At 39.1% G+C, this 12,152-nt stretch overlaps 1 protein-coding gene across 1 annotated transcript; it reads right to left on the bottom strand.

The window, feature by feature from the left end:
* Positions 1 to 5,786: 5,786 nt before the first annotated feature.
* LOC309555623 (histamine H3 receptor-like) lies at positions 5,787 to 11,290 on the bottom strand (the record flags this gene model as incomplete). Its single annotated transcript, XM_082257665.1, has 3 exons — positions 5,787 to 6,527; positions 8,760 to 8,926; positions 11,092 to 11,290. The coding sequence occupies 3 exons, from the start codon at positions 11,288 to 11,290 to the stop codon at positions 5,787 to 5,789; spliced, it is 1,107 nt and encodes a 368-aa protein (XP_082113791.1).
* Positions 11,291 to 12,152: the final 862 nt, after the last annotated feature.

The raw sequence follows: 12,152 nt of genomic DNA, 5'->3' as shown, positions 1-12,152 counted from the left end.
GCTGTACTTTGGCCCCGCCCCCTCTATCTCCTGATTGGTTAACTGCATTTGATTGACAGCCACGGGAGCCAATGGCGCTATGGCTGTGTCTCAGCCAATCAGGAGGGAGAGTCCCAGACGGCCGAGGAACTCATACACATCACTGGATACAGATGGGGCTCAGGTAAGTATTAAGGGGTGTTGGGGAGGCTGCTGCTGGATAGAAAGATAAAAAACCTTCTGACTTTACAACTCCTTTAAGATTAGTCTGGTAAATATGTGAAAATAAACCTACAGTTCTATCTGCCGTCTGGAATCTGTAAACATGAAATCTGTTTGGACCTGTACATAATAAAAAATTTACAAAAACACAATTTATTTGGCCTAACATATAGCTATGCATTCATAAAACATGCATGAATGTGATATCATCACAAATCAAAAAAAAATTCATTGAATGGTAAATCCAAAAATGGCACATAAGAGATGTGGTTTAATTGGATATAAATGTTCAGCACGAGGGACTATGTTTCCTGTTCTTTTCTGTGCCCTGTCAATGCTGATTGCTTTATAAACAAATTAACAATAATAACTGATTTGCTATGGGAATAGGCATCCTGGGTATAAATAAATGAAAAAATGTCACTTTGAGAGATGGAGGAGTAAGCAGTTAAATGATGTCTCAGGGGCACTTCAAGCTTAAAGCCCATAATTTTAACTTGGGCAAACAATAATTTCCACTATAAATTTCTTAAAAGTAGGCAACCACATAATCGCTGTTTTTAGTTATTTACATGGTATTTACAAAATGTCCTACTGTTTAAAAAATAGAGAAATATGTAATTTTTATATGTGCAATTACAAAATTATATTTCATATTTAATTATAGTATTCTGCATGTTTATGCTTTGAATACTATAAATTAATGTAGACAGAAGTGTTATTTGAGGTAGTACTGTATTAACCAGTGATTTCAATGTAAAATGTAGTTAGGAAAAAATTCAACAGCCAGCAGTAGCCCAATAACATGAAGTCATCATATAATACTGTAACCTGTACTGTAGCTAATAACTGGTGCGGCACTGCTTCTTTTGTTGCTACTGTATTGTCCTTCTGCAGTGTGGACAAGGTTAAACTGAATATTCATTAATGCAGAAATGCAGAAGGAAACCATCTTACAATGCTTTTCAAAGGAGAGTCTCCAGTGCAGGGGGCAGCCATCTTGGCTGGGTCTGGATTGATCTTGGAGGAAGGTGATTGGCTGATGTAACAAAGCAAGAAAAGGTATGTCTGTAAGCTGCTGATAGGGAAAGAGGGACAGTCTTAAAGCTAGCAGGGGGGTAAAAAAAAAAAAGAGACTGTGTTTCTCTCTGGACAGAATCCTGCCATAGCTGACCACAATTGGGAGAGACTTCAGCAAAGTAAAGAGACTACTAATTGTGCAGGACTTTACTTCAGAGATAGGTAACTTTCTCCCTGGAAGGGAGTGAGGTGGGATCAGACTGTACTAGAGAGCAATCCAACTGCTTGAACTGAATCAGAGCACATGTCCAGATACCCAGAAGAGTGTACCCTGGGTTTGATAATTTAAGATGAATTTAATTCATTTTAGAATAAGGCTGTAACATAACAAGCTGTGGAAAAAGTGAAGTGCTGTGAATACTTTGTGGATACACTGTAAACCACATAGCCACATGAAACATAAAAGATACGTTTAGAATGTGACTTGATGAAACTAACCGACAAAATGATCCACCATGAAGTGCAAACAAATATCAAAGTGCTCATGCTCGTCTCCACCAGTGCAGTCTGGCCGCTCAACTCATATTTCAACCCCTGTTTCACCAGTGGGTCAAAATTAGCGGTTCCCCTCTGGGGATAAGAGATTAATCTGGCGTGCTGCTGACGCTCTACTCCTCTGTCACTCACACTCCCTCCAGCTGGCTCAGTGAGCCTCGATAACACTCCACAATATCGGATATAAGAGGGAACAAAAAATGGTAGAATCTAGTGATCTCAGTGTTATTTCTCCACATAAAATCAAAGGATTAAACACTTAAAGTGACGTTTAAGCAGTGCTAGCTGATCAAGTATAAATCGTTAGTCTTTCTTAGAGGAGATGGCTGAGATGGAATGTCAGCACGTAGGCTCCGCCCTCTATACTCGTTATGTTAAGGCATAGACTTCTTTAGTAGGGGTGGGGCTACGACATCACTCTGCTCGTTATAAACTCTCAGTTTCATTGCCAGGCAGCCACAATGCCATCTTTCCCCGTAATCACACTCAGGCGGTTTAATCAGCTGCTCATCTCCAGGGCTGATCCTGGAAATGGCATGACGTGAGGAAGGGGTCACCAAAGAATAATACTGGGGACACCACTTATCATAAAAAAAAATGGTCATATGCATCTCAAGATATCACAATAATTGTGGAGCTTACCCGCCAAAAAGGCTTGCATGTCCTCCAACAGTGATGAAGAGGCACCCATTAGAAAATCAAAGTTGATAGGCATCACCAGTTTATCTGCTACTCACGTAGGCCTCATTAAAAAAACTATTTCCACAGCTCATGGAGTACATCATACCTCAGTTAAATATACCAAGCTGCCATTACTTCTCCAGAAAAGCTAGTATAAATCTGTATGGCCATATGTCCCTACATTTTTCATTGCACACCCAGATCCAGGTTAGTTATTGCCAATGTGTAAAACAGCAGTCAGTGTCTCAAGTAGTATATATCTTTCACATCCAACTAGGTAGACATAAACACTTTCACGAAGATAAAGCCAGTTTGTGCTTACTTCCCTTTCACCTCATTTGTGTTTTTCAACTCACTGTCCCCGGCAGCAGGATTGCCTAAAGCATGCTGTAATTCTACATACAACACCTGAAGCACTGGGGTGCTGTAGTGCTGTACTTAACCTGATGAGCCTTGGGCAAAAAGGCCACATGGTTGCTGAGCTGTTGCCCTGCCTGCAACAGCAAAATCATTTGCTGGTTTTCCTCATACTGCAACTCAGATCACATTTTTGGAGATCCTACAACATGAGGAACCAGCTAAGAGTATTGCAAAGATAATACAGCCTACCTGCACAATGGCAATCTTGTCCTCATCTGCACATTATCCCTCCTTTACCTAAAATCATGTGAGCAGTAGCTAGGTAGTTACTTGTATGGCTGGTCACTGTTGGAGCCCAAAGCAGTGCTTTCTGCAGCAATCATAAGTATTATAAGAAGGGATTTAACCATGTAACTGTAATAGGGCCAGATGGTTATTATGTGAAAAGCTAGTTTTGATATACAGTGGGTACGGAAAGTATTCAGACCCCCTTAAATTTTTCACTCTTTGTTATATTGCAGCCATTTGCTAAAATCATTTAAGTTCATTCTTCTTCCTCATAAATGTACACATAGCACCCCATACTGACAGAAAAACACAGAATTGTTGACATTGTTGCAGATTTATTAAAAAAGAAAAACTAAAATATCACATGGTCCTAAGTATTCAGACCCTTTGCTGTGACACTCACATATTGAACTCAGGTGCTTTCCATTTATTCTGATCATCCTTGAGACGGTTCTACACCTTCATTTGAGTCCAGCTGTGTTTGATTATACTGATTGGACTTGATTAGGAAAGCCACACACCTGTCTATATAAGACCTTCCAGATCACAATGCATGTCAGAGCAAATGAGAATCATGAGGTCAAAGGAACTGCCTGAAGAGCTCAGAGACAGAATTGTGGCAAGGCACAGATCTGGCCAAGGTTACAAAAAGATTTCTGCTGCACTTAAAGGTTCCTAAGAGCACAGTGGCCTCCATAATCCTCAAATGGAAGACGTTTGGGATGACCAGAACCCTTCCTAGAGCTGGCCGTCCAGCCAAACTGAGCTATCGGGGGAGAAGAGCCTTGGTGAGAGAGGTAAAGAAGAACCCAAAGATCACTGTGGCTGAGCTCCAGAGATGCAGTCAGGAGATGGGAGAAAGTTGTAGAAAGTCAACCATCACTGCAGCCCTCCACCAGTCGGGGCTTTATGGCAGAGTGGCCCGACGGAAGCCTCTCCTCAGTGTAAGACACATGAAAGCCCGCATGGAGTTTGCTAAAAAAACACCTGAAGGACTCCAAGGTGGTGAGAAATAAGATTCTCTGGTCTGATGAGACCAAAATAGAACTTTTTGGCCTTAATTCTAAGCGGTATGTGTGGAGAAAACCAGGCACTGCTCATCACCTGTCCAATACAGTCCCAACAGTGAAGCATGGTGGTGGCAGCATCATGCTGTGGGGGTGTTTTTCAGCTGCAGGGACAGGAGGACTGGTTGCAATCGAGGGAAAGATGAATGCGGCCAAGTACAGGGATATCCTGGACAAAAACCTTCTCCAGAGTGCTCTGGACCTCAGACTGGGCCGAAGGTTTACTTTCCAACAAGACAATGACCCTAAGCACACAGCTAAAATAACGAAGGAGTGGCTTCACAACAACTCCGTGACTGTTCTTGAATGGCCCAGCCAGAGCCCTGACTTAAACCCAATTGAGCATCTCTGGAGAGACCTAAAAATGGCTGTCCACCAACGTTTACCATCCAACCTGACAGAACTGGAGAGGATCTGCAAGGAGGAATGGCAGAGGATCCCCAAATCCAGGTGTGAAAGACTTGTTGCATCTTTCCCAAAAAGACTCCTGGCTGTATTAGATCAAAAGGGGGCTTCTACTAAATACTGAGCAAAGGGTCTGAATACTTAGGACCATGTGATATTTCAGTTTTTCTTTTTTAATAAATCTGCAACAATGTCAACAATTCTGTGTTTTTCTGTCAGTATGGGGTGCTATGTGTACATTCATGAGGAAGAAGAATGAACTTAAATGATTTTAGCAAATGGCTGCAATATAACAAAGAGTGAAAAATGTAAGGGGGTCTGAATACTTTCCGTACCCACTGTATGTCCCTTTTACACGCAAGATAGTCATCAGGTTTCCTTTTTATCAATGCAGAAATATATTTGTGAAGGTTGTTCCAGTGAGAACTCCAATCCAGTAATGTTAATACTAGACATCAATTGTTTAATTTTGAATATTTTATTCACCTTTTTACAAAAAAAAGTTACAGCACAAAACTTACAGTAATTTTCATGAGTTATTTAACATGGTAATAAAATAACTAGTAAAGGCATAGAAAATAACAGAAGGAAACAAACCAATCCAAAGGAGAAGTTACAGTTATAAATTATCTAGTTCTATAGATCTCTGATAGATTTGTAACCGGATCTCTGATGAATAAGAATAGAAACTGTGGGGCTAATTTACTAAAGGAGTAGATCATGTTTACTTGGTGGTTAAGCTATGAACATCTAATCACATGCAAAATTAAAAAAACAGGAGATTTAGTGCATATGCCTAGATAATTGAAGTGACGAAAGCTTCACCATGTTCAATAAGATAAGAGAACATTTTCTACTCCTTTAGTAAAACATCTCTGTTGCATTCTTCATGTTTCTTACTACCTCCAAAGCTACCATTTAGATTCTTACTTTTAGCTCAGGTCTGCATCTGATTGGTAGCCCAGGAAAAGGAACTTTAGCTTTTAGTAGAATCACACTAATAGATCAGGCCTATGGTTCTTAAATCCTATGTAACTATTTCAGTTTATGCAATAGCATTTTGGATAGCTCTATATAGTACTTTATGTATCATTTTATTTTTTATTTTTTTTGTTTTTTTCTTATGGCAGTATTAAATTACCCTCCTAGATCATGAAAAAACAATCCATTCCAACCCATTGCTATGTTATACTTTTCTGCCAAAAATGATTAGGTGTTCCTTACATACTTGTAAATTATTTTGGTAAATGCTCTCCTAAAACTTTCATGGCATAATGGATAGAGAATAGGGTTTACTGAGGAATTTATCCACAGCAACCAAAACGTAATGTCATACCAATAAGAGGCAATACAGGAATCATGGCAGGCAGCACGAATTGTCATAAGGAGGGAATAAGGAGCCCAGCAAATACAAAAGGCACAGACTAAAACAAAGAGAGATTTGGCAATCTTTTTATCCTGAGATAACTTCACAGTTCGCATATGGCTTGTTTGTCCCTGGATATTTTCTAACCAGGTTTTAGTCTTTTGAAGTGAAGATGCCCTGACCACATTTATTTCTGTCTCTTGTATGTTACTTGCCCTATTAGGGATACGCTTTGCTGGTATTATGTACGGTATTTGGTGCATCTTTTCACCATTAGAAAAACCTGGATACATGGCAGTCCAAAGTTTTGATCTACTCCTTGTCCTGATGTTCCAATAAAGGCCCAGGTTGAAGAATGAAATGCTTAACAAAGGAAGTATAAAATCAAAAGAAGAAGCTGCCAAAAGAAAGTGCCAGTCATAATAGTAGGCAGGCAAGCAGAGGTCTTCAGAAAAGTAGCTGTCACTGTGTAAGTATTCCCAGAACAGAATAGCTGGACTGTACAGAAGAGAGGACAGAATCCAAACCATGGCCATTGTAAGCACTGTCTTACAATGACGGTACTGCTGAGAGCGATACATGACCTGGACGCGTGGATAAAAAAGGTGGTTTAAGTATTCTATAAATGGAGACATTAGGTGAGAAATTATAATAAACATTCATTACCAACATGATGGCTAAAAATCAAAGCTAAAAATAAAGAACAGACAAAGAATACACTTACAGTGTATTTCCACTTCTGCAGTCAATTTTGAGAAAACCCCACTACGTATATGTTCCCATTCACACAGCTTGCCTAGTTTTTAAAGTATTTTTTACCTTTTAGATGTTTCTCAAGAGGTGGTGTCATGGCTGACTGCAAGGAACAATACTGTCCTAATTACCATGCAATGCAAAAAGCCCAGTCTCTAACCCTTTGTTAGGATAGACAGTGTTTAAATCTAGTTATAATTGATAATGAAGATTTGCCTGCACAATTTGGACAGGGTTAACTATGGCAAACACAGTTGCTCAGCTCCCTTCTGACAAAAAAAGAAAACTACCTAGGATTTTCCCTTACTGGGTGGTCCAGAATGCGGCATATAAAAAGGGTAACCTGCAATTTTTTAAATGTTTTTGTTACAGCATAGAATATGTTATGTGACTGTGAAAATGTAACAAGTAAAAAGTAGGTGTTATCCCAATTTGGCTGCAAAAGTGGAAATACACTTTAAAGTAATCCCTTACCCTTTTCTTATTCGAGTGCCAACAAAGGGCTTTGCACTTTAGGACTCCAGAAAGGGAACTTGGTGGTATGGAAGTTTGGGATATCCATCAATAAAAAAGAAAGAGGGCTATCAAGAGAGCCAGTTACCTTGCCCTGAATGGTAACATCACAGGTTTACGCTAAAGAATTTATACAATAAAAAATGTGTTTGTTATATTCCTAGCTTTCAGTGATATTTTCTTTCACTCTAAACAATGTTTAGTACAATGTATGATTTGTGGTACTTATTTTTATAAAATTATGATCTTAACTTAATCTACTACTGGAAATACTTTTTTTATTAAATGTGTCAATTTATGGTCATGTTTTGTAGCCTGGTTTGGAGATTGCCATTCACTATATTGTTGCTGCTTGCGTGGAACATGTTTGGGATGGATTACCATTTAACTGTCTAGCCTAGTTTCTGCAAGTGTGAAATCTGTGGCAACTAGTATAACCCACTAATTATGATTGACAGCAAAGACTTGTATGGGACATTAGAGTGTAAGCAAGGCAAGGGGAGGGGGAAATAACACAGGCTGCATCTGAGCTTTGTTGTACAGGGACTGCAAGAGGCTCATATGAGGTCACATTCAGGGATTAACAATGCTTCAAAAAAAAAAAAAAAAACATTTTGGAAATAGAAAACTGCATTAATGTATGTGTTTTATATCTGCCCAGTGTTATGTTAATTTTTATGTCTGAGCATCTACATTGGAATGATACTCAGGAATCTATTCTCTGTCTTGAATTAAAAGGTTTTATTATTAAAGCGGAGTTCCAACCTGGGGAGGGGGGGGATTAAAAGTTAGCAGTTACAAATACCGTAGATGCTGACTTTTCATATAAGGACACTTACCTGTCCAGGGAGCCTGCAATGTTGGCACCCAAAACCGACTCGTCCATCGGCTCCGGGTGTAATCGCTGGCATCTTTACTATGGGAAATAGGAAGTGAAGCCTTGTGGGTATACAGCCTGTTTCCTACTGTGCATGCACAAGTCGTGCTGTGCTTTCTGAATGGTCCCGCTGTCTTCTGGTACCTCTGTATGTCTCCCAGAAGGCAGCGAGAGAGGGGCTGCAAATGACGTACGTCGTTGCGGCGCCTTACCTGGAAGTGGGAGCGGGTACTGTTTTTGACAGGGGAGGAAGGAGTAAAGCAGAGATTCCATATTTGGGGGGGAACTCTGCTTTATTATGTTCGTTTTTCACTTTTCTGCTTTACAAATGAGAAAAAATTTTCATCTATACTTAAAGTGGTTGTAAACCCCTCTTGCTCATTTTTACCTACAGGAAAGCTTATATTAAGTCTTTCCTGTAGGTAAAATGAATATCTCCTAAACATGCACGGTTTAGGAGATATTCATCCTGCATGCAGCCAGTGACATCACTGTCACATGCTCTCTGAAGGTCCAGTATACCTTTTTAGGAACTTCAGAGCTTTGTGCCAGGACCAAATATTGCTGCATGTTAGTAGAGGGCAATTTCCTATTAATTTCACAGATGTAAAATTATATATATAAAATAAATTCTAGAATAATGATAACATAAGCCACATTGTGAAACACTTACAGCCATTGTGACCGCCAGAAATCGATCATAACTAATAAGAACGACATTAAATGCTGAAGCTGTACACATGAGGTTGTCAATAACGAGCCAGAGCTTACATAAGAATTTGCCAAGTATCCACTTGCCAGTGAAGACATATGGTACATAAAGTGGAATGCAGAAGGCCCCTTTGAAAGATACAAAACAGAATTGTTATGTTGTATAGACTGTCCTGCATATTCTTTTCTCAAGTCAATACAAAAATTAGGAATAATGTAATGATGTAATGTACTACTTAAAGGGAATCTGTTACTTTACCTTTACAGGCTCTCCTAAAAGCTCAAATACCCGCTCACTGACAACACCTCTACCATGCTCCCCCATCACTTTGTTCATCTGTTGGATCTGTAGGTCTAATCCCTTTCTAAGCTCTATGTCGGTCAGTGTTGAAGCTTACATAATGGTAATGACTTCTTCCCCTTCTCAACATGTCAATGTTTGGGCTTAGTGATTGGCCACTCAAGCCCAAGCACTGTATCCTGGGGAGAAGTAGAGAAGATTACATGCTTCCCCATACCCAGTAGTACCAGGAATTTCTATGGGCTCTGAATAAAGGAAACCTATCAGGAATGGACAACAGTTTCTGCCACTGGACTTCTGAAAAATCTAGAGGCATCACAATCCTTGATTTGACTTCAATACTTTTTGAGTCACAGACCTAAAACAAGAATGCAGCAAGTGAATTCAGAGTGTTGTCAGAGATGTAGCTCTGCATATGTCCTCTTGCTCAGTGACTCATAAAGTATTGAAACCAGAGAATCAGTATCATAGTTAGAAATATGGAATTATGGTAATGCCATGTGATATTGTTTGTCGATTTGTGGTGCCTCAAGTCAAGTATGGGATTTTAAGGGCAGGAGTAAGGCGAGTAAAGCCATGTGATATTGTAAAGATAATGCAAATATTTTAAATAAAACATTTTTGGTCACAGCACCCTAGATGGTTGACAGCTCCTTGACAGATCGAGTCTCCCGTGACAGCTTGCTTGCTTGGAATTCTGTCCTGGCTTAAAGTGGTTGTAAAAGCAGAAGGTTTTTTTTTAATCCTAATGCATTCTATGCATTAAGATAAAATGCCTTCTGTGTGCAGAGCCCCCCTCACCTCAGGTTCATCTAGAGCCAGCGATATTGCAGGAGTGTCTTCGCTGCCTGAGACTCTCCCTCCTCATTGGCTGAGACAGCAGTGAAGTACCGTTGGCTTCTGCTGCTGTCAATCAAAGTCAGTCAGCCAACGAGGAGAGAAAGGGGCAGGGCCAGACTGATCAACGGCTCTGTGTCTATACAGACACGGGGAGCTGTGGCTCGGCTCAGGTGCCCCCATAGCAAGCTGCTTGCAGTGGGGGCAAACAATGGGAGGGAGGGGCCATGAGTGCCATTGGGGGACCAATGAAGAGGAGGATCTGGGATGCTCTGTGCAAAACCACTGCACACAGCAGGTAAGTATAACATTATTTTAACTAAAATAAAAACAAGACTTTAGTATTAATTTAACTCTGCTCCTGTCAGTGGCTATAGTGTGGACTGGATTGGGAGCTGACGAATTTTACATGGAACTTGCTTTAATGCCTAACACCAACGATGTCTGTGAGTGCGTAAGCTTTGTATTTTAACTTTTTCTACTTATAAAAACTTGTTACACTATTGGCAGCTTGGTACCTCTTTCCCCATCCCTTTTCCCTTTTTATATCTCTGTACTGTAGTGTATAGTGTTGCAGAAAATGCAGTCTCTGAATGTTCTACAAATTAATGCTAACACAGTAAAGCAATAACATACATGTTGTGAAGTGAAGTATATTATACTGCATTTTATTCAGTAGACCATTTGAACAGCTGGCAGAGATTATTTTTTTAGACAATGAACAGTAAAATATCTGAGGAAAAATGCAATAAAATGCACAATAATACAGGTTAAAGACACAAATCAGTGAAGAAACACATACCAAAATACATAAATAAATGCTCTAAGCTACATACATTTTACAACATAAAATGTCTGAAAGAAGCATCAATAACAGCTCCAATTCAAACCCTTTTATTTTTAGAATAGAACATCGCCAACATTTTAAAACAATCAATTGTAATATAAATGTAATGCAATATAACAAAATGTACGTACTTATTGATGGAAAGGCCCCATGCCACAAAACCACGCATACAATATTATTATCACTTCAGCTTTATTGTATTCTTGAGTGTAACACAGAATAAAAATAATTCATTTAACAACTCATTTATTTTATATCTTCAATATTTTATTCTATATGTTTAATTATTGAAAGGTATTAGTGACTCACCAATGACAAAATCACAGATGGCTAAATTGAGAATAAAAAAATTGCTCCTGTTTCGAAGTCGTTTGTCTTCAATAAAAGCTACAATAACAAGACTGTTACCCAGAACGGTCAGGAGAATTAAAAAGCAGATGAGTACAGTTATCAGAATCATCATGTTTTGTGAGCCAAACGCTTCCAATTCACCAACTACAAATGACATGTTAGTTCCAAAAATACTTACAACGTTCCCAGTAAAGTACAATACTGACATCCTACACTGAGTGCACAAGAACAAATTGATGCATAAGTAGATTTAGTCTGTTGCAGCCTTGATAGCACACACTCATGTCTTCCGTGAGTCATTTGAAAAAGCTTTGATTCAGAAAGTACAGCAAGGTGCTAATTTATAGGTAATTGCCATGTGGGTGGAGCCCCCCCCCCCCCCCTCTCTATCTGCAGCCCTGGCTGATTAATTATTTAGCTCACACAAATAGAACACAGAATATCATGAATTATTACACGACAATGAGCACTAAAAGTTTATAGAAAAATCAACTGGTTAATGTTGTATTAGAATAAAATGTAAAAAGCTGTAAAATGCCAACAAGGATTTTTTCAGCTATTTGTTTTACTACATAGTTTGTGAGGTTGAAAAAAGACATCAGTCCATCCAGTTCAACCTATGATTTATTATAACCTATTTATTATATTATAATTTATGATTTTGTGTTTCAAACTTTATCATACCCGAGATGTTATAAAGAAGAACGCACAGTAAAAAATCATATGTAACTAGTTGGTTTGGGCTGCTCGTCCTTAAGAATTACTAGCAAAATAATGGTACCGCTTTCTGCACCTAAAATCAGAAACAATCATACCACTAGGGAGGTTAAGGTTAAACTGTTTTTCCTCTAATTTTAGTGAGTGGCGTGAGTGGCCTCGTGTCTTATTGTATTCCCTTTCTCTGAAAAGTTTGTTCCTTATGCTAGGGTCATCACCAGTACAGTATTTGTACATTGATATCATATCTTCCCTCAAGCGTCTCTTCTCCAGAGAGAATAAGTTCAGTGCTTGTAGTCTTT

Source organism: Pelophylax lessonae, assembly GCF_965119305.1.
Source record: "Pelophylax lessonae genome assembly, chromosome: 5".
In the NCBI taxonomy this organism is placed as follows: Eukaryota; Metazoa; Chordata; class Amphibia; order Anura; family Ranidae; genus Pelophylax; species Pelophylax lessonae.
This window is presented reverse-complemented; position numbering and strand designations above follow the sequence as displayed.